The sequence below is a fragment of the Nestor notabilis genome, unplaced genomic scaffold, assembly GCF_000696875.1.
Source record: "Nestor notabilis isolate BGI_N333 unplaced genomic scaffold, ASM69687v1 scaffold6266, whole genome shotgun sequence".
In the NCBI taxonomy this organism is placed as follows: Eukaryota; Metazoa; Chordata; class Aves; order Psittaciformes; family Psittacidae; genus Nestor; species Nestor notabilis.
Window position 1 is genome coordinate 39137 of NW_009932264.1, and position 23631 is coordinate 62767.

The following is a 23631-nucleotide window of genomic DNA, read 5'->3' on the forward strand; positions in this document are numbered from 1 at the left end:
GAAGTCAAAGGAGGGAGTTTTCTATTTCTGTGTTTTTTATCAACAAACAAACAAACCCCACAAAAACCAAACATTAACCCCAAAGCCAGCAAAACCAAACCAAAAATCTCTGCTGCTCTTGACATAGCCAGCTTTGATAACTCGCATCTTGGACTCTTTATTTTGTATCTTCTCAGTCTTTATGTTTGTGTCATTGTGGATTCCATTGTTTGTTCCTAGGCCTGAGGTGAGATTAATTTTTAATAAGGTTTCTTGATGTTACAACTGGGCCTTGTGCTGCTTTCTGTGCCTATATTGGAACAAGGGAATATTGTCCTTCAGTGGAAAAGTCTTTAACTTACAGTACTTCCTTGATGGAGATGGTGAGGGTTGGTAGGTGGAGGCACAAGGAAGGTGGATAAATTTATTTAGCTTTATTATATATGTCTTGTGTTTCAGAATGATAATACTTGCCTCCATGGCTTTTGCTTCCCTGACACTTACATCCAGGACAGATATTTATCTATCTTGGAGGCATTCAGTCACAAAATGAGGATTTATAGCACTTTCGCTAGAGAAAATGGTGTTGGCAGGAAGATGAGGCTTTTGATTGCTTTGCAGATAACGTAACATGAGTGAGGATACTTTACATATTAAATATTGTGTGGCTTGCAAACAATTAATTTGATGTAAATGCATATAAAGGAAGACAAAGCTCTAATGAAGTTAAATACTTAAACTCCTCACCCGTCCCCAGGGTGTGTCTCTGCTGTGGAGCTTATGATTGATCTTGTTACCAAACAGAAATAACCTGAAGTTAAGGTCACTAGAATCGTTTGAAATGAATGTGTTTTCACCAAAGGATTATCTCCTCCCATTCATTTTGGTTTGAAGAAACATACGCTAGCATCCTAATGTCTTAATTTTGCATGGATAATTGGTCTGGGAAGACTTATGTTATTCTGGGCTCTTGGTTTTGTGTTTGTTTTCTTAAAACAATAATTAAACTTACTAATTGATTCTGTCAGAAACTCCTCTGGAATGCAGAATGAGCTGGAGCATCAGAAATGGCTTATTTTGCTTTGAGTGTCTTCTAAAACTTCACCTGAGGCAGCAGATCTATTCTGCATGAAAAATTGGGTCTTAAAGTTGTTTTGTAAAATCATTTAGTGTATCATCTGTGTGTCAGTGAACTGGTGGTCAAATCCTTCCAGTGTTACCTGTGTTTTAAGGAATTCTAATTGTGGGGGAACGTTTTCTGATTAACTAGTAACTGGGAATTTGGAAAGGGATTTTCAGATTAGAACTGAGGATGTTGTAATCTGGATGTTTAGCCTTTTTATTAAAGGTATTGGAAATTCTGCTTAGTGGAGTTAGCATTCCCCATGGGATTCTCAGACACTGACAGAATCGCTTTCCTTCTGGTAGGTTTTGGGTAAGTTAGGTGGGTTGCTTCCTTTCCTCTTCTGATAATTCATCTTGGAAACCTCCTCATCACTTGGTTGCCTGTTGTCCTGGCTTAATTATAATAAATATAGTTTTCCTTATATCAAGTGATGGAGGTAGGATGGAGTGAACGGGTACTTTAAACCCCCCTGGCTGCTGCTCTGCTTGGGGACCAAACTAACATGCGACAGTTTTATTTTTGGAGTGTTTGTTCTGTGTCCTCTTCTGTGAAACTGGCAATAGATTAACTTCCTTTCCCACTGTTTTCTTATTGTGGAGCATATATTAAAGCAGGTTACATGCCTCTCCTTCACAGATGGCCTCATTCAGTACTCTGCAACTGCAAATATAACTACCTGATTCCATCCAAACTGGATTAAAAACTAAACAAATCAAAAGCAGGTGGTGAATGCAGGTAGATAATGAGAGGTATTTAATGCGAGGCACCTTGCTTGGACTCCCAGAAGGGACTATTGAAGTGTCACTCACATGAGCATCACAGGTTTTCTGCATTTAAATTATCATTGTTACATTGGGTGTTCTTTTGTCAGCCTTGGGCCTGTTTGAGCGTAGATATCTTTCCTGTATAGATCAAACTGTGAGGTTGGGACCATTGCCATTCCTGGGGAAGTCTTTTCCAAACATCTGTAGGATGTGGTTGAGTGGACAAATTGCCCCTGGGTAGGGCTGGGTAGGACAGAGCTTTGGAAGGAAAGGAAGCTTGAGGTCCCCCTCAGGCAGAATGAGCTGGTGCTGTCATTCCTGGCAAGTGCTAAACCCCACTGCTCTGAAGACCACAGTATTTACTAAGGTTAGTGCATAGGCATAAACTACACGATGGAACAATGGGGAAAAAGATTCTTACAGGCTCATATGTCCTATTTACAAAACTTCTCTTAGCAGTTACAGTCACTTCAGTGAACTCCCTGCTTGACGTTGTACAGGTTTGTTACTGCCCTTTTCTCCAGCATTATGGTTATACATCTTGCTCTAAAATACGTTAGTCAAGATGAATATTTAATATCTTTTTATCTGCCAGAGACTGAACGTTAATGGCTACGTTCTGCACTGACACGAGCAAACATTGTTTATTTACAGCAAAGCTAGTGGTGATTTTACATGCTACATAATAATGTAATATTTAAATATACTAGAAAATAAATGCTGAGAGCTGTTTTGCAAATCCTTTAGTGATAGATAGCAATGATTTGACAAAAAAGAACCCACAAAAACCCAACCAACAACTAAAAATATGTCAGTGAGTTGAAATTCTTCAGCAGCTTTAGGTGGTTTTATGCTGGTTTATATTAGTGCAGATATAAGTCAAATTTTGTACAAAGGCTTCTATTTTAGTTGTTAACACGTAGTTCTTGGGCATAATGCTCTGCTCAGATTCATTTGGGTTTGGATAGATTAATAAATACAAATTTAAATATGTGTAAATGATAATCTGAGTGAACTGTTTTTATGAATTGTTTCCCCGGGAGCTGCTTTTATCTTGTGTTCACATTTACAGTGTATTTTTCTCTTTGCTCTGTTAGTATATGTATGTATAAACTAATTTCAGTATTCATTGTTCACTTCTGAATTTAATCAGGGATGTTAATGTGCTCTTCATGTTGTTTCTGCCTTTGTGCCAGTGTTTTGTTGGCATTATCTTTTATTTACTAGCATTATAACATAAGTAATTGAGAGAACAAAAAAATGAATGTATTGACATGCAATGAATTGTGAGAAATTAACTTTCAGAGAGTCCTAATAACTGAACATGAATAACAAGTTGTGTTAATGCAGAATGTTTGACTAGAAGTAAATAATGTTTGGGGTTTATCTCTGCTGGTCACACATCTGATTTATGTCAGCTGATGAGCCATGAAAATTTCTGGTCTGTTGCTTTTCTGAGGTTGTTCTTACAATAAGGGATGGAAGCTTCTGTTTGCAAAAACGTTTTAGGACAAGAATATTTTCTTGGAGTGTTTTTTATATTAAAAAAAATAATTCCAAGAATATTTTCCCTTTAATTTTTTTCTGCAAGTACAGTGGAATCTAATCTTAAAAGTCAAACAACAGAATTACATTAGAGAAAATGCTGTATTTATCTTTGCTTCCAAACAAAAAGGAGCAAGTTAATTTTACCACAGATCTTTTGACTGAATGATGTTTGCTGCTTTCTTCTGAAAGTCTGTAGTTTGCAGTTCACCTCTTTGTTTCTTCATTCATTTTGTGCTGCAGGTTGAACTTCAGTTTCAGTTAAATCGCTTACCCCTCTGTGAAATGCATTATGCTTTGGACAGGATTAAGGACAACAGTATTTTATTTCCAGATGTCAGCATGACTCCCACCATCCCCTGGAGTCCCAACAGGTATGAGAATGCAAACACTTTCATATCAAAGATTGTATGGTGATGTGTACTGAATTTCTCATAACAGATGGCTGAAACCTGCCCTAGAACAAGAAACCTGCCTTGCTGCTCTTTAGTGGTGCGGATGGTTCAGAGAAGGGAGTGAAACTGTTCTGAATAAAACAAGAAAAGTGATTCTCTGAGGACTAGACTCTGTTGATTGTTTTTTCCCTGCGATTGAGCTGTGGTTTTATAGGCATTTCAGTTACATAGCAGCTGTAAAAAGCAGATCTGCTATTGTTGCTTACTCTTGTTGCTGTTCTTCACTGAAAATACGCATCATACTTTATAGGAATGAAAATACCCATTCCAAGGAGTTTGCTGTACAGGATCTCAAGTGTGCAGACTCCTATTTGCAAGGAGTGATCCATTAGTACTTCTGGAGTTTGATGCAATGAGCCCAAATTTGGACATATCGCTGACGGGATGACTAAGAACTGTGTGGGAATGAACGTTGGAAGGACCAGCATTGCACTTGCAAGCAGTCCTGAGATTCTTTGTATAGATGTCTTACAGTTTCCTTTATGAAACTGTAAACCCCTATGTTCTATAAATACTTATAAGGAAACTTAAAACTGATGCAGTGATACAGTGAAAATAGTTTGTCTTGAAGAGGAAACTTAGGGAAGAGAAATGTGAGGCTGTGTTGCTCGGGGAATATGGTCAGTATTCTTGCTGTATGGGAAGCATAAAAGAGGCATGAGGTTTCTGTACTTAGAAACCAGGGAAATGAGAGGTATGTGGAACTGATACCCTGTTCAGCATGTGAAGAGTTGTGTGGTGTCTTGAAGGTGAGAATGAAGAGTGATTGTGATGCAGTACAAACCAGAAGATAGCTCAAGGATTAAAAGGAAAGGGATCTGGCCAGAAACCTGACACAGAGAGATAATGAGAGACAAAAATTACAGGGAAAATTTTAGTTTCTCTTTGGAAGTGTAGGAAGAACAGAGACAATAAAAGGGTGGGAGGAGTGCTCTGGGTGGGGATGATTGCTGCATGCATCAAAGCTTTGACAGTACGGGCAGAAAGAAGAGGAATAGGTTTTGCATAGAGTTGTTATAACAAAGCTAATGTTGGTCAGTGACAATCCCCTGACTTAGTACTAAGTTTTGAGTGAATCTCACGAGGGAATGGTGTTTAAGAATAGTTTGGAAGTTGGCAGTGTTTTCAGTAACAAGAAGGTAAGTCAAGAAAGAGAGAACTTTTATCTTCTCTGTAGTTAATATTTATGTGTATAATGTTTGATATTTTATATATATTTAAATGATACATATAATGGTTGTAGTTCAGTTTAACTCAATGTAATAGGCATGTTTTTTTCTATCTGGTGGCTTGGTTTGCCCTACCTGTAGAATCAGTACTTCTGACTGAGTGAAATCTGTCTTTTCCTCTGTTTTTCTTCCATTTTTGTTTCACATCCCTATTACTTCCCAGTATTTCTCAGAGTCTCCTGCCAGCTTGTTGTTCATAGCTGCCTTAAAAGTTGGGAAGTCAGTCACTTCCCTCTTGATTTTACTCCCTGTTGCTAACTACTACTGAGTAGAAACTTTCCCAGTTTGTAAGAAGCACAGTTCTTGTACCAAAGCAGATCACGTTACTGAAGTATGGCCATATGTGCAGCAGTGACAGGTGGCTTTTACAATGCATGTCTACTTCTAAATCTGTCAGTGGGAATATTAAAAACTGTATCTACAGATCTTTAACCTCTTAAGTTCACTGGAATTTCCTGAAACATCTTCCTCTTAGTGCTGGTATCACTAGTTGCTTACAGCAAAAATCCATTTGTTTAGACTGCTTTCCCACTAGAGGTATGTGCATATGGTTTAAAAAACAAAAGTCAGAGAGAAGTTTGTAGTTATTGGTAGCTATTAAGTTTAAGTTGTCTTTTAATTTCATCGTAGGTAATTTTTACCAAACCCTGGGGTGGTTTTACTGTTGGCTTTTAAAGTTGACAACATAAATACTGCAGGAAAGAACCATAACTGAAGTTACATTTTGCATATTGATAGTAGAAAGTTGTTGTATGTTTACTTGCCTTTGTTATCAGGTGATGGTGCAGCGTCTACTTTTTCTACAGTGAGTTCTATGCAGGTTAGTTGTTGTTAGGTAAGATAATGTAAATTGAGAAGTAGTCAGATTCCTTGTTAAAAACAAACCCCAAACCTCAACTCATTTATTGCAAATACCAAATTTTTATGATTAAAGCATGTGATTATTTTCCTAGATTTGTTGATTTGTTTCATTGCGCTTCAATGCCACAATCAATACATATAAGCTCTTTATTTATAGCTATTAGAAATTATATCTCCTTTTCTTTCTGACTGACAGTGCATTGCCACAGCTTCTGATTTTAAACTCTGTTGTCTCCTTTTGTACAGACAATGGGATGAGCAGTTGGACCCTCGATTAAACGCTAAGCAGAAAGAGGCTGTTCTGGCTATCACTACTCCACTTTCAATACAACTGCCTCCTGTTCTTATCATCGGTCCCTATGGGACAGGAAAAACGTTCACTCTGGCTCAGGCAGTCAAGCACATACTCCAACAACAGGATACTAGGTGAGATGGGGCACTAAATATAGGGTGGTTCTTGATTAGCAGAAATGCAGTTTTTTACTTAAAAGGTAGAAATGTAGAATTTCCATCCAGCTTAAAAACAAACAAACCCCAAGCCATCCGTCATTGTTTTCAAGGAGAAAGTAATTTTATAGTCTTAGCCTGTAGTTTCCCTTTGGAATGAAACTAATTAAGATTGACAATGTGTAGATGACTGTGATTTGCTCGACATGGAAAGTTTGGCAGTATGTTAGATAATAAAAGCTGTTCCGTGCTTAAAATCAGGTCTAGATTAATAATCACAAAATAATTATTGAAAAACTGTTTGAATTTCTCCTAACTGAAGAATTTGAGTTAAAGGGCTGAATCATGCCAACTATGGTAGGTTAGAGACTAGTTTCATTAAGAGAAATATGCAGGAAGATGGCCACTGTTTCCTTTTTTTTGTATTCTACTGCTTTGAATTGTTTTCTGTTTCTTCATTGCTTTTTTATTTGCACCATTTATTCCAGCAGGATTCTCATTTGCACCCATTCTAATAGTGCTGCTGATCTCTACATAAAGGATTATTTACATCCATATGTAGAAGCAGGCAATCCCCAGGCAAGACCTCTCAGGTATTTTTTTAAGGCTTATTATGTATCTATAAAATACTATTCTTAAGAAAAGGTGTCTATAAAAAAAGGTTAAAGAACTTCTAAAACATAAAAGCATATTGGCATTACCAGCAGTGCTTTTAAAAACATAGACTAAAAGGACCGTGAAACATTGTCAACGTAATTTTGGGTCATTTATTAAATAAAAATAAAGACATCCTTTTTTAAGCTTTTATTATTCTACTGATAAATGTGTCTTTCCTAATGAGCAAACTTTTGATAAGCTCCTCTAAAAGCTACTATGATAAAATCAAATGCACTTTAATTGTATTTTAATTCCAGAACATTTTGACTGACACTTCCAATGATAGTTTGGAAACTGGGGGCTACCCACCTGGCTCTTTGAGGAATAACTTTGATGTCATAGGAGCTACATATGTAGAGAATCATGTGGAAGTAGTTTGGCCTCTTCTGATAAGTCAGGTTGAAGTCATTGTGTATGTGGTTAAATGTACTTACAGTGGGCATTTTGGGGAAGTTAAGGAAGAAAACTGAGGAAGAGGTAGAAACTTCAGAACCAAAGAGAGTAAACTTGCATAGAAATAGTTAAGGAGGAGTTATTTAGAGGCAGAAACTGGCTCCTGGGAATGTTTTGTGCAGTAATCATAATATATGCTGCTAGGTCGGGGTGTATTTTTTTAAACTACAGGCATAATTTACTGAATGCCAGGCTGTGAGTTTAATATATTACTAAGAAAAATGTTTGCTTGTTAGCTATTAAAAGCTATTCTGGACTTACAGTTTATGCAGTGTTAGTAAAGCCAATGAAGTTGTGTGAAAGGGGTAGATTTACAACAGCTGTAAATTCTCTTAGATTTGGTGGCTTTAGTTGCCATGTGACATTTCACAGACATTGAGGATCTGGCCAAGGAAAAGAAGGCAGCTTATTTTTGAATAGTGACTTTTGATCTGCTTGCATTTTAACACAGATTGTCTTGAGGTGGTTTGTAAAGCACTTTGTGATGAAAAGCGTTATGGTGTCTTAATTCTGTGGTGGGAAAGAATGTGTGTAACTGACACTTTTGGGAATACTGAATCGTGATTTAACAGAGCAAGGAATTAAATGCAATTTTTTGTGGTTGCCAGGCTTTTGTTACCTTCTTTTATGTGCTGTATTCAACTATATAGTCCAGTCTCAGAAATGCTTATGGAAAACAAACATAAACCAAAGTAGTATTTTCCTTATGGTTAAAATATATATATACGTATTAGCCAAGGAAATTACAGCACATAATTTAAAAGCCACTGAATGTTTGAATTTAAGTCTAATTGTCATAGCATTTGTTACAAGGCCTTCAGAAAGTGCTGCTGTGGATTGTATGTTATTGTTCAAATAGTCGTGATACCTCTATAAAAAGTTTTCAGAAATGGACGAACCTTTGGTATTGTGCATATATATTTGTGGATCCACAATTACATATGTCTTCAAATAAAAATGATTACATATAATTGAGAGGGAGATGTTTGAAAGCTAACCATGTATCAGCCTTATCTGGCAGGAGTTAAAGGGTTAATTTGTCTGCATTGAAAGCTGGAGCTGTGTGAGACTCCTGGCATGAAATTGATTGTGGATCTGTTCCCTCCCTTTTTGACTCTTCTTAAGATACATTTTCAAATTAACATCATTACTGTTAGTGTAAACAGGGTGCTCGCAGCCTCTTGCAGTATTCCAAAGGAAACATCAAGTGGAGCAGCAGCAGCAGTTAATTATCAAAGCTGGATGCGCTACTTGCAGAGTTTGTGTTTCTAAATGGCTGAACAGTTTGCTTTAGATTTTTTTTCCTTATTTACTCTACAAGTGATGAGTTGGCTTAATAGTATCCTGGCTAAAAATGTTTCCATAGCTTAGTGGGGAGCACCATAATATTTATGTTGTTTTTAAAGAAGGAAAACTAAATTATCTAACACCCACTGAGTACCGAGAACTATGTGAACACTTCTGTATATTTCTGTGAGTAAGATGTACACCAAATAAATTACCCTGTCAATGATGAGACATAAAAGTTTGAAGCCCGGAATTTGGGTATTTTTGTGTAAATATCATATTATAAATTCATATTTTTTTCCTAACAAAATAACTTTCTGTGCCCTTTAGAAAGTGCAAAGTCAGAACGAACACTGAGAATTTATGTCGAGTCTTAAGTTCTGCACCTAAACAAAATACCAGTAAAGCCTGAAGGCCAAATTCTGGTAGTCCTGCTGCCCATAAACAAATTTGTACCCAGAAAACAAAATGCCCTTGGGTTTGATGATTCAACTGTGCTGGGGGCACACTCCAAACCTTGACTTTCACTGAAGAAACTTGACACTGAAACGATTATTTTATACTTATGTAAATTAATGCAGATGAGTTTCTGAAAGAAACAAACCCCAGTCATAACCTGCAGTTAAGAGGAAAGAGCCTTCAATTAAGTGCTTCTGTTAGATGGTAAACACTTGATTTTCAGTGTGGAGAAGCAGGGACCTTTAGATGGTGAGTCAGAGCCACTGTCAGGGACACCTTCCACTAGACCAGGTTGTTCGTCTAACCTGGCCTTGCACACTTCCAAGGATAAGAGTATATACCCTCCCAAAAACCTCAGTCAAGACCTAGGGAGCAGGTAGTAGCAGTTTCTCTCTCAGAAACACTGTATGTTCCTGGGTATATAGTGGTTGAGGTATCTACTGTTTGTTACTATTGTTTTACTTGTGTATTTCAAATCTAGTTGCATCCATACACTGGTTTTTGTATGTAATAGGGGGAAAGGAAAGAGGTTGATACTGCTTTTATCTATATTTTTATTTCTATTTATGCCTAACTGTATGCATGACTATCAGTTCAGCAATGTCAGAAAATAAGTTCATTGTGTTTAAAATCTCTCAGCTGAAACCTCTTCAGTTAATCTTTCAAATACTTAAATCATAACATGCATGCTAAGTACTGCTATAGCCTGAAACCAAGTAGCTTTAGCATGTGGCTGCTAGATTCAGGAGATACCTAGACTATAAAAATTAATCAATGGGAGCAAACCAGAGTTTGAATTGAAACAAAACAAACAAAAACCACAACCCAAAACAGAAACCCAACAGGTTTTAAAGAACTATTGTCCCCTTTTCCAAATTGGCAGGAGTAGTTCTTGTACTGAATCCGGTATTAATGCATCTTATCAAATGTTAGTTTGTAGAAGAAATGCCCCTTCAGCCATTCACTTATCTTCTTGAAACTCTAGCTTCTATCTTACGTCATCCTCAGAGGAAGATTGATTTAAAGAAGTAACTGTCAGGTTGTAAGACCAGTTCTTCACATGTTTTCTGTATCCCTGGGAACATGCTTGTTTGTGAGAATAAGCCTCTCTTTGGAGGTAGAGCAAAAGAAATGGAAGAGGGAAATCAGGTGCTTTTCAAGTTTTCTTTAGACTTTTTGGGTTTACTTAGAGATTTATTATTTTATTTTTAATAGTTTTTTAACAGAGGCATGAAATTAGACTGCTGGGTTCTTTTTCCTCTAAGCTTCTGTGTTCCTTTTCCTTGAGGGATTTCAGGTGAGAAATAAGTGCACAAAATCTGAGGAGATGGATTGGAGTTTCTCCAAGGAGTTCTTTGGAGCACAGCCTGAAGGGAGGATCCTGGTGTTTATATCCAGAACTGGGAGGAGTTGTGTTTTCCAGTTCAGAACAGGGGAAGAAAGTTTTGAGGAACTTTAATTAGTCCCCAGTCACTCTGTCATAAAGAGACATGAGAAACAGAAATCACTTCTGTAGGACAGGAGTGACATGAAACTCTTGCTTAGCCTCCCTCAGAGGTTCTGACTCTAGACTCTGCCTTTACTAACTTACAGAAGTGTATTTTGAGTGATTTAGGAGCAATCCCAGCCTGAAACATGAACAAGGACATGATTATGATTCTAAATTACTGATGTAAATTCACTGCTTTTGCAAATAGTCTGTCGTACAAATTGATACTTTGGTGGAACTTTACGAAGGGGAGCAAAACATGAAATATTAGGAAATACTCAATTTCACTCACATTTAATAGAAATACTAGGGCAAATTTATTTTTGTAACATAATGACTGGAAAGTTGGTGGACAAATAGATTAGCTGGCAGTTTGATCCATTCTTTGGCTCATTGGCTAGAGACCCACAGAAATGAATGCTTTTGTTGTAGATATCCAGATGCCGCATTTAGGAATAAAGGTGGTATGAATTTCCATGTGAGATGCAGATTCTGTGTATGTTAAGTGAGCATTAGGAAGTACAGTGGATATATTCAGTACTTCTGCTTTCACAGGATTGAGTCCCTAACCTATAATCTTCTGCGGGTTCTAATAGTAACTTCGCTGCCTGTGTTTTGGATAAACCTTAGCCTTCAAAGTTTTAATTTCTCCAGAATTGAAGTTTGATGTGAGGCACATGATGAGAGAAAACTCTCATGTGAGCTATGGCTGGGTTTTGAGTTTTGGTTTTGTAGCTGCGTTTTTTGCTTGTTTGATTAGTAACTACCTGACTGTGCTGGCATTTGGGTACTTTGCTGATGCAGGTATTGATATTAGAAGGTTAGTTGCTTGTTTCATCAGAAGTTAAGGGTATGTTGCAGGGAGAAACGTTGTGATTTGTGGTAAGCTGGTAAAACCCAGTAACAGGTTCCTCTACCTTCAAGAAAAAAGAAATCCTCATAATCAAATTACAGGAGAATTTGTTAGCCCAAATTCCACCTGAGAAGGAAATCAGCGTGGCTTACTTATATCACGACATTTTCAAAGTAGTCACATCTGTCAGGTGGTTTTGTGCCAGTGGGGAATAATAGCTCTGAGATACCTTTTTGATCTGACATCAAAATAAAAGAAATTAATGGGTAAGCAGCAATGCAGTTTGAAATGCTGTCAGCCTATCTGTGAGTCACACATAGTTGAATTTTGGTAATAAAAGACAGTGCATGGTATAATAATGTCTAATAACCATAATATTTTGCATTTCAATATCACCTTTCATCCAAGAATCTCAAAGTGCTTTACAAACATAAACTCACAATAAACTCATTAATGCTCCTGTGAGAGGGTAGGTAAGTATTGCCCTCAGTTAAGACTGAGAAATGGAGTCATGTGAAGCTGGATGAAGGCTGGGATAAATAGAGCAGGGTTATCTTGCGCCTGCTACCTGTTAGGCTGTGTTGTTATGGTGATGTAATAACAGTTTATCAAATAAGGCTTAGCAGTTCAGTGGCTGATAAGGAATAACATTAGAAGTTTCTTGTTCTGGGAATGTCTCAGGAGTGTGGTGCTTGTTCCCACACTGAACCAAGGCTTAACTAGAGTTACCTTTGGTCTTCAAGTGTCCATTTCGGTTGGTTTTGTTGTCAAATTAAAAAGCCCTTCAGAATATGCAAAGGCCTTTGCTCCTCTTTGCATTTCATTTTGTGCTTATTGTTCAAAATGGACATTGTATTTTCACAAACCAAATTTATACTAATCCTTATAATTGTTTCTCTTACGTTGTATTGAACTGAGCTGTAATTTTCAAACGTGGGTGGACATGTGAAATCCAAACTCCAGCCAGTGTGATGCATGTAGGTGCATAATTACACTTTTCCAAATACTTGATTAAGGGTTTGGGATTTGAAATAGTGCAGGTGAAAATAAATAATGAATAGATAAACCAAAGAGTGTTAAATTTAGAAATGAAATTAGTTTAAGTAATAGCATCTTAATTTGGTTTAGAATTAAACAAGAATAACTTTAATTCTTTATATTAATATTTCTACAGTAGTTTCTTGTAGTTCAGAGGTTCTGCTTTAGATGCAGTTCCTACTTGATAGAGATGATATTCTTGAGGAACACCCCATAGAGAAGCCATTTGAAATCTTTATCCAGATCCTCTGCTGGTGGGCTTTGGTGTATTCCTGTATCCCTCTGTGGAGTTACTTCTACTCTGTTTTCTGGGGCATAGTCTTTTTGTCTTCCCTGTTCCTCTTCCATTTATCTAGACTGGCTATAACATTTCATCTCTTTTTAAGAAAAGTTCATCATTGATCTCATGATATGGTGATTAAAATTATCTTGTGTGTCATGGAAAGATAAAGCCCAGTGCAGTGCTTTGCTGGCAATGTCCTGGTGGTTTAGACTCCAGCCATCCTTTTTGGCACTGTTTTCTCATTCTTTTATATATTGTATCTTAATTATGTCCCTGTGTGATGGGCCAGGATGAATTTACTTGCATATGGGATGAATATACTGTTTGCTTCTTAGATCTCAGAAGACATATACTGTGTGTAAAAGGAAGTACAGGATTTTATCGATGTCTTTTGAGTTATTTTTTTTAAGATCCTATGGCTGCAGTTGCTGAAATGTTCAGAGCACTGCAGCTCTGGCAGGTCCAACACTATGGGCTGTATTTATATTTCAGCTGAGGAAATACTTCTTTACAGTGAGGTTACTGACAGTTTAAAATGAAATAGACGTTGATGTGAGTGTTGCAGAACTTAAATGTGTGAAGAATTTACAGATTTCTATATGTGAATTAGTCCTTGGTAGCTGTTCATGTATGTAGTGTTGCACTGCAGCAAATAATGGAAGGTAAATCCAAGACATTTTAGCATACTTTCGCATGTTACTCTGCATAGTTGTGATGTTTTCCTTCCTGAAGGTTACATTTAGTTACCAGAAAACAGAATATTAGCATTTGAAATATTAGGCTGTCACTGTGTTCAAATTGTATAGAAAATAAGTCCCCTTTTTCTTTTCTAGGGTATATTTCAGAAATCGCTGGGTAAAGACTGTCCACCCAGTTGTGCATCAGTACTGTTTGATTTCAAGCACACATTCCACCTTTCAGATGCCACAGAAAGAAGACATTCTTAAGCAAAGAGTAGTAGTCGTTACTTTAAATACATCACAGTATCTATGTCAACTGGATCTTGAACCAGGTAAGATAATTTCTAAGCAAGAAGTGTCCATACATGAGAATTACATTCCTCTTACCAGTGCCAGTTAGTGACCCAATGCTAAAAACCAAGCAGAGAACATCTTAAAATGTTCTTCTCTTTTTTTTTTTGTTAATGAATAAATCTTTATTACAATGCTAAAACTCTGGCAGTCAAATTAACCTTCGGTTTATTCTTGTTTTTACCTGATTAAAAAAACCTCCATGATTTATGATCTGATGATTCTGAGATCCAAGATGCAAATTCTGTTTGAGATTCTGACTTTCAATGTAGTGCTCAGTAAAGTCATTACTCAGTGGAGCATGTAAGCATAAATACACACAGAGAGCTTGTTTTCTGAATTGTTTAGCTTTGCAGAGAACTCCTGCACATACAAGGCCATGCAATGTTAATGTGATACTTCCAGGGTTGTTTTCTAGGTTGAAATATACTAGACTGTTTTTTGAGGGGCAGAGGCTCCTTAGGGTTCGTTGTTTTCTTGATCTCCACATGAACTCCATCTGCTTTTTGGAGAAGGTGGTATTTCCTTACAGAAGTTATGGTTGGCTTTTTACGGCTGCATTTAGGCATTTGTTGCAGGAGAGAGAATGAATATGGAATTTATGGTGAATATTTTCAGGTCTTTAGATGGAAGTAACACCTTTGGCAATAAGCTCTGTACAGTCATTCCACAGTAATGTGTGTGCAGCTGTATGAAATCCATGTTTTCCAAAGAAAATTGCTGCGTTCCTGTGTATGTAGTCTTAATTGGATGGTACACTAAGTCCTCTAGTACTTGGTTTTAAACCCTAATATATAGCAATGTATAAAACCACGTCTCTTCTATAGCTATCCTGAATTTACATTCCATAAAATATAAGTCTACTGTGGCCCAGTTCTTTTCAAGTGCATAGATTCCCACCCACCCAGCAAACCTTTTGGTTCAATATTATAAGATTGAATTTAAATTTTCCTTCAATTTCTGTTTCTTTTCCCCCCTGATGTTCCTTAAAGCCCATAACCAGCAAAGTTCTCAGGTGTGTGTGTGCAAATTTAATGGGAAATTTAGTATATAAAATAGCTAATAGGACTGAAGTATATGAGGCAATCTGTTTCATTGTCATCATCCAAAGCTCTTCAAGCCTCGTAGTGATGATTTCTGAGCTGAGAGACCTCCTGAGAGAGATCTGCCAAGAGACATTTCCTTTTGGTGTAAGGAGAGCTCAGATTAAACACTTGTTTAACGACACATGTACCAGAAGAAAGAGGCAGAACTGTGGACTTACTGCTAATGTCACTGGCAATCAGTTGAGCAGCGGTCAGTTGATGAGTATGGAAATTGTTTGTATGGTTTCTAGTAGTTGCTAGAAATTGTGTAAGACACACTGAAGTTTTTCTAGTTTTGGTTACCATCAGAATACAGAATTTTAGGTCCAAATTTCTTGTATTATTATCACTGTTTATTTTATCATATTTCAAGTTCCATTTATTTGCTGATATCTCTGGTTTGCAGGTTTTTTTACACACATTCTGTTAGACGAAGCTGCACAAGCTATGGAGTGTGAAACTATTATGCCTCTAGCATTAGCTAATAAAAATACAAGAATTGTCTTGGCTGGAGACCATATGCAGGTAAGAGCTGTAGAATTGTTGAATGCCAAGTGTATGTATATATATTTCTATTTATATATTTTAAGTTAATCTGCTCCAAATTTCTGTGGTGTGTAACATAGACTCACAGTATTACTTTAAGATGGAGACAACAGCATCTTCTCACTTAGCAGAAAGGGAACTGAGGCGAAAAGTGAGTTGTCCAAGGTTACATAGGAAATCTGGGACAGAACAGGCCTGGGCCCACTCAACCGCTGATCTATATGCAAGTAAAATTTCATTTTAAAGAGAGAGATGCATACATTTTACCAGCCATATAGTAGATGGGGAAACCAAGGAAAATCCAAGGGATGTGATTTCCATAAAGATAAGGGGATAGTTATTATTACAATCAGGGTAAGAGTTTCTCCTGCTTTTTATAACTGGTATTTCTTGTTGATATTTGAAAGAATTGAAGAATACAGAGAATATGTATTATGATTTAGGGAACCTTTTTTTTACTAGAAGCATCATAATCCGGTAAGGATTTGAACAAGTATGTTACTGCGGTGTGCCTAGCCATGGTATATGTCTTCCAACTATGAATGTACAGTTAAAGTAAGGTTTGTTTTTTTCGATGCAAAATAGACATGTTGGGAGCATGAAATTCCAAGTCCACGTATTTAGTTACATTTTCTTTGTATGTGTGTGTCTATTACAGCTCAGTCCTTTTGTCTACAGTGAATTTGCCAGGGAGAGAAACCTTCATGTCTCATTGCTTGATCGGCTCTATGAGCACTACCCTGCAGAATTTCCATGCAGGATCTTGCTGTGTGAGAACTATCGCTCCCATGAAGCTATCATCAAGTAGGTGTGAACTTTTTCACTGTATCATGTGTTTCTTTGACTGTGAGTGAACAAAACAACTCCTGAGCCCAGCAGAGCTGAATAAAGAGAGAAGCATTAAATGTTTCTGTAATGAAGTCTTAGTTGTTTCGAAGTTAATTAGTAGAGTCATTTTTGGAACTAGGTTGAAATTCAGTCTCCTAGAACAGATGCCAGGGGTTCAATCAGTTGTATTACAGACCCCTCATTCAGGTGGGGATGCTTTGGCTGCACGACTTGCATGCTAAGCCAAAGAAGAGCTACCTTTCCTGTTTTAACTGTTAAGCAGTATATTATATAGGGTCTGTTTATCTTTGAACTGTTTTAGAATTGTAGAATTACTAGGGTGGATTATCTTGGAATGGTAAGCTATGCACAATGTACAGATGTACAGCTATGAACAGAAAAAATAGGTCAAATTTTGGGCATGTTTCTTTCCTGTTGTCTTCTTTTATTACTTCTTTCAAGACACATTAATCAGTGAGTTTGCATTTTTATGCTATGCTAGACTAATGGCTGCTAGTGTAATGAGCTCATCCATGATCTGTGCTGGAAAGAATAAGTGCAATCATGGGGAAAAATGCTAAAGTTGAAATCCTGGCTCGAATGTGTACTGAGGAATATTATGTTGGTATCCAGTCATACTAATTAGGTTATGACTGTGTTCAAAGCAGAAGCATTTAAGAGCTCTGGGGAATCAGAAGTGAGAATGTAACATATTTGGTTACACAGCTTGATCTGTCTTCATTTTATGGACTTTGTCACTATGGACTGAGTGGTGCTAAATATGTTACCCAGTTCTTGAAATTGTAAGTTCAAAATGAGAGAGAATCTGAAAAGGAAGGGATCATTTCAGCTTTTGGTTAGAGATCACTTCAATGAAATTTACCTCATGAAAATGCACTTCAGCAGTTGGAGTTCAGACAGTGGGTTCCCAGAAAGATCCACTGTGTGAACGCTGAGGTAAGGATTGCAGAAATACCACTGGGGCTAGCCAGCTGTCTGGTGGAACTCCAGTGTGCCTAATTCCACTTGAAAGTGTTGCTCTGCGGAGTGGAACCTGTTAAATACTCTGGTGGTCCATTTAATTGATTCTCAAGTCTATTTTTTTAATAATATGAAATTTACCCTGACAAATGGCTTCATGCCATGTAAGACAGAAGTAAGTGTAGGAAGAAGGTTCATGTTGGACTCATTAATCATACCTGCCTACCTAAGTAAAGAGACCAAAAGAAATAAAGGAAAGAACAAGCCATTAGTTCAGCCTGACTTTGGAGCTCTGTTGGAAAAAACAGTCCTTGTAAAAAGACTGTTTTATTGTTTCATGAGAACTCATAACTAAGAATCAATTTGCAGAAGAAATTGTTTTGCAACTCAGTCCACAGAAGAGTGGTGTATTCTTCAGGTATATGTGATTGCGTGTTTTATCAGTGAGATTTGCATATTTTATTAATGAGCTCATATGTAGACTCCACATTTTATTCTGTTTTGTCTTGTTGCAGTTACACATCTGAACTTTTCTATGAAGGCAAATTGATGGCAAGTGGAAAGCAGCCAGCTCATAAAGATTTCTACCCTTTGACTTTCTTCACAGCACGTGGAGAAGATGTGCAAGAAAAAAATAGTACAGCTTTTTACAACAATGCAGAGGTAACTCTTCTTTGGCTTTATTCATGATTGTTTTCTTAAAGCTCCACTCCTCCCAGATTTATTGGTTTATGCTCAGTGTAGGTGGAAGACATAAATTGTCCTCTGCTAGGAGAGGGGAACATGGAGGTTGCTAACCATGAAGAAGTGAACATTGCAATTGTAGTAAATATTTCCACTCTTTTATCTTCTTTTTTCTTTGCAAATTGTAAGCTGCATGTAATTCTCTCAGGCTCATTCTTCAGGATTCTTTCCTCATAATTTTTTGTGACATTCTGGTGGATGTATCTTAGCAACTGAGAGTAGCTGCAATTTGAAGTAAAACTTAGATTTCTTTGACTGTTGTAGAAATGTTCCCACTCAGAGTCCTCTGGAGTAACATTTCATATTTGCTTTAATATATTTAGGATCAGTGTCTAACTGATCATGTGCAGATAAGGTGGGGTTTTTTTAGGTAAGAACTTATTCTCAGTGTGTTTGTTTCACATAGATATATTTTTATTCTTCAAAAATTTCTTATATTCTCATTCCTTCCCTTGAATTAAACCCAACAAACCCTACAAAACCCCTAAGAAACAAACACCTGCACTCCACCCCACCCCACTCTGACTTGGTAATAATTTTTTTAGAAGAGCATGCCTTTTTCCAGTCACCTCAAGTTATGGGAGGGTGACTTAACTTCTTTTTTAGCCCCAACAAAAAGATGTCTTAAGAAATATCCTTGACATTTAAAGAAAAACCAAGAAATACCACTAATTTTCTTAAACTGAGGAGGAATTTCAAGAGAAGTTAGGTTGCAGTTTAGCGGCATAGTTCGTTATGAGGCACTGCAGAGCTGTCTGTGTTTCCCCTTGTTGATCATGGTGCAGTTCATCTGATGCACAGTTTTAAACCTTTTTGTTGTTATGCTGCACTTGTTATGCATTCTTTGATGTATTAAAATATCCACTTAAACAAGAAGCTCCAATGACTTGTGGACACATCACTGAAAAAAACTGAAGGCACCTGACTACTTTGATTAATCTACTTGGATTGCTTTGCCATTTGAACAAAAGTTGGAAAAACACTAAAAATATCTTCAGTGGCCAAGTAACTGTCTGAAAGTTGTGAGTCATTAATAGCTACAGGCAGAAATGAAGGACAGCAGCTGCTTAAACACCAACGTGAAAAACTGAAATTCAGATGATAAGGGAGATTTTTGCCGTTTGACTCTTAATGGACATTTGCATTGGGGCATCTTAGGGTTCATTGATGTCTCTATTAAGTATTAATCTGGACAATATGCTTTCCCTTTTTGGTCTTAATTCTAAAATTTCCCTATATGGTGTTAATTCTGAAAACATAGCCAGAAGCTATATGCTTACAGGGAAGCTTGTCAAAATACCTATGAAAGATCATTATATTTGTGCTAGGGTTTTTATAGATATCAAAGTTTATTCTAATACCCTTTGTCAGTAGAACTAGCTTTTAAGTCCAAGAATTTATGTTGCAGAAAGTTATAGTTAGGGCTTGCTCAAAACCAGCCAAGTATTTCACTGCCCTTTGAAATTGTTAACAATAAACTATTAGGCTTTTAAAGCATTGAGAGATCTTTCTTTGCTTTATTAGTTTCCTCCTGATATTTTTTTAATTCCTAAGTTTTTCAATAAACTGTTCCAGTTTAGATTAATTTTTTAAAACTACATACATAAGAGCCCATGTCATACAGTCAGATCTTACATGCTAAGAAGTCAGCATGAAACAATAGACATTAAGCAGTTAAGAACTACTCTGTTTTACATTATTATATATACCCCTTGTGATTTCACTTTCCATCCTGAAATGTCCATAGAAGTCCCTAGAATTCCCACTTACTAATTTGAAGAAGAGATAATATAAAGCCTAAGAACATTAAATTTCCATTTAATGCCCCCAGATAACTGGATGACTTGGGAAGAGAGGAAAGTTAAGAATACTTGAGGTTCTTGTAGGAAGGATTCTCTGCCTTGCTTCCATTAAGTGACTGAGCTTCCATTTGTGATGCTATGGAAAAACTGCATTCATCAATTATCCTGCTTTAAATAGCTGGATAAATATTTATTGACTTATATTGAGATTTTTTGAATGACACAGTAAATGTAAATGTTTAAAAAATGTAAAATAAATAAATAAATTTTAAAAGGAGCCATAACCCATCCATAAAGTTACTCAGAACTACCTTCCACAGTGCAGTATCTCTGTTCAGTGTGTTTAACCAGAAGCTGCTATGCCTGGTGCTTTTTGGCAGGAGGTTACTTTGAGCTTCTCTCCTCACAGGAGGTGGTTTTCAGTTTTTATTACTCATTAGTCCCCCTGGGTAACACACTTAATAGTATTTCATAGAGATGAATTAGCAGTTGATGAATAATCTGAAATTCCTGATGCTATCCTTTGGAATGGGAAGTGATTGTGCTCTGGTATATGTACTCGCTTTCTAGAGTTAACAAACTCTGATATGCCATGTATAAAATCCAGTATAAAAATAAAGTAATCCCTATTTAGGCAGTATATTTACTTCTGGAAATTAGGTAAAATATGATAAGAAATGTCCTGCTACACTTGCCATTTTCTTAAGAAAAATGTAAGCATGAAAATGAAGGTTATTAATGTAATTTCCCAGCTTGTACTTTAAAGGTGACATTTTTGTGGTCAAACTCTTAAGATTAAAAAGGGGTACTGTATAGTAAGTACATGGGTTTAATACATGATATTTTAGAGTATTATTCCAATGAAAGAATATTATTGCTTGCTCAGGAAGGCTGTGTAATACTGTGTCGTGTAAATGTTCTAGAGCTTTAAAACTCGTATTATCTTGCCATGTCAAAGAACAATCTTCAGTGGAGCGTGCTTTTAAGAATTCTGACTTTCTTTTAAGGTGTTTGAAGTAGTGGAGCGTGTTGAAGAATTAAGAAGAAAATGGCCTGTTGCCTGGGGCAAGTTGGACGATGGCAGTATAGGTGTCGTAACACCTTATGCTGATCAAGTGTTCAGAATTCGGGCTGAGCTGCGGAAAAAAAGACTGTCTGATGTCAGTGTGGAGAGAGTGCTAAACGTTCAGGGTAAATAATAGTTCTGTGTCTCAAAGATACGCTAAGGAAGTGAGAAATGTGACTGGTGAAGCTAAGTAAGACTTACCGAAATCATCTTAAAACAATCTGAACAAAAGGAGAGCTGTAATATAGCCCATAAACCCCAATGTATCAAAGTGAAACTGGCAAGTGTGCTGATTAGATGTTATTCCACCACTGAATACCAAAGCAGTAAACTCCTGGATGTGAGATTTATCTTTCTTCAAAATTAAGTTCAAGCTTGCTTAAAAAAATAAATGGATTGGGTGAAAAATGTGAAAACTGATGGATTTTTGTCCTAATGGGAAAAACAGAGCTCCAAATAAAATTGTAAAAAGGCTTTAGCCTCAAAATATTTTACTGATTTCTTTGCATTTGTGACTGTAAAAAAGAGGTCCACATATTTTGGTATTTGTTCCTGGAATCACATGGATAACAAGAATTTTGTGTAGGCATAGCCTGTTGCTAGGTTGCACTTTTAGTCAGTAATAAACAAAGGAAGATAATCAAGTGACTGAGTGACAGTGAGTTACTGTTGGGTGTTCTGTTGTTTCGTGGCAGATATTCGTATGGTTGAGAAATTCTTAAATATGAAACAAGAATGACCAGAACTTTGTTTTTTTTCAGGTAGAATAAATTAATCTAAGATTTATAATTGTTTGACTGGCAACGTTGTAAAGATAATCAGCATTTCAGAAAGTTCTGGAGTGATTAATATTAAGATGAAAAATAAGCTTTTGAAAGGGGAAGTATTCTGGTAATAGAATATGCTATTTATAGTGCATCTCCTAAAATTTTTAAATCTTATTATTCTTGCATAAAGCTCTCCATGTGAAGGGTAGCTATCAGTTCTTCAGAGTATCTGGGTGTGAAGTCTGGCTGATGAGTGCAGTGCTCCGATTGTGTTACTAACAGAAGTAGCTGCTATTATCTCAGACCTTTGTTTTTTGTTTCATTTTAGGAAAACAGTTCAGAGTCTTGTTTCTCAGCACAGTACGAACACGGCATACGTGCAAACATAAGCAGACACCAATTAAAAGGAAAGAGCAGTTACTGGAGGATTCAACAGAAGACTTGGATTATGGTTTTCTGTCTAATTACAAACTTCTCAACACTGCCATTACAAGAGCACAATCCTTGGTAGCTGTGGTGGGAGATCCTATTGCTTTGTGTTCCATTGGAAGATGCAGGTATTTTATACATGTTCAGGGCTAAGGATACTAGAAAATGTGATTGTTGTGGCTGATGGATTTGGTAAATGATAGATGTTCTTTCAGGTGCCAGATAAGACACTCTGTATTTAAATCCTAAAAATAACTGCATTCCATCTAATATTCTGTATGGGTGGACAAGTCTGGCTTTTTTTGTAGGTTTTTCTTTTTGTTCTTGTTATGTTCTGATCTTACCTTCTCATTCAGTGTCATAGTGTCACCATGTGTAACAGCCTACAGAGAAAAAGTGTGAGAGATCTACCACCTGCTCATTGTTAAACTCTTTAATGTATTTGTAGTTGCTTTAATTTTTATTTGGCAGTAACAATTGAAGATGCATCATTTTTTTCTGTTTTTAATACCTATTTCAATTTTTATATAAGTAAAATTAATATATAGAGTTAAAAATTGTGATGCACTGTAGTATTTTAAGGTTGAATATCGTGGCAGTCATACGAGGGTAGAAGACTTGAAAACTGCTAGTTACATTTTTATATGTCTTCATGACACTAGGAAAAAACTCATTAAGATTTGAATGAATTTGCTTTTTACAGACCTAAATGAAGAAATGTGAAAAATGTTGAGAGATGTGAACACTGATGTTAAGGATACGAAGTCCTTATTTTTCAAAGGTTTCTTTTTCGATGGAAGAGCTGAAATTTTGAGATGATTAGAGATAAACCCTGAGGCTTATTTCTCGAAGAGAGGAAACACTGCACTGACTACATTATTAAAATAAAGCTAAAAATACGTATTAGGCAGTTGTTACATCTGTGTTGTGTTCTACTTTCCTGAGCAGTATTCTCCTGTATTGAAATGGATGTGATTTTCAAATATTAGAATTGAAAAGCCCAAATGGAAACCAAACCTTTGTTTACTGCATTTATGAAACATGACCTGAATTCAACCTCTTACCTGCTGGGGACGTGTCAAGAGGATCCATACATTACTAAAATGATCTGCTCTAAATGACTAATAACATCTTACTGAAAGAGAAATAATGGTTGCGGTTTTATTTCAGTTTTCCCATTACCTGCTGGTTTTTTTAGACAGTCTTGGTTTATGTAACTAACCGATGAGAAAGCTCTGTGCCTCCCAAACACTTGATCCACAAATGATGAGCATCTGTTACAGTCTGCTGGTGCAGTCTAGTTCATTGGCTTTCTCTGCAGAGATGCATAACTTAGCTGTAGAGGTTGCCATGCTGTGCTGGCTGAGATTTCTCTCACTGCTTGTTCAGATATTACTCTCAGTTCATAAATTTTGCTTCTCTTCCCT

The 23631-nt window shown here is 36.6% G+C and overlaps 1 protein-coding gene across 1 annotated transcript in view; it reads left to right on the top strand.

Moving 5' to 3' along the window:
- Window positions 1–23631, top strand: part of HELZ (helicase with zinc finger) — a 67668-nt gene that overhangs the window by 22973 nt on the left and 21064 nt on the right. Inside the window, exons 12-20 of the mRNA XM_010016302.1 lie at window positions 3658–3788; window positions 6206–6385; window positions 6898–6999; window positions 13759–13937; window positions 15448–15566; window positions 16246–16391; window positions 17912–18059; window positions 20950–21133; window positions 22104–22332. Coding sequence (XP_010014604.1) covers window positions 3658–3788; window positions 6206–6385; window positions 6898–6999; window positions 13759–13937; window positions 15448–15566; window positions 16246–16391; window positions 17912–18059; window positions 20950–21133; window positions 22104–22332 — 1418 coding nt within the window. The remainder of the gene's footprint in view (window positions 1–3657; window positions 3789–6205; window positions 6386–6897; window positions 7000–13758; window positions 13938–15447; window positions 15567–16245; window positions 16392–17911; window positions 18060–20949; window positions 21134–22103; window positions 22333–23631) is intronic.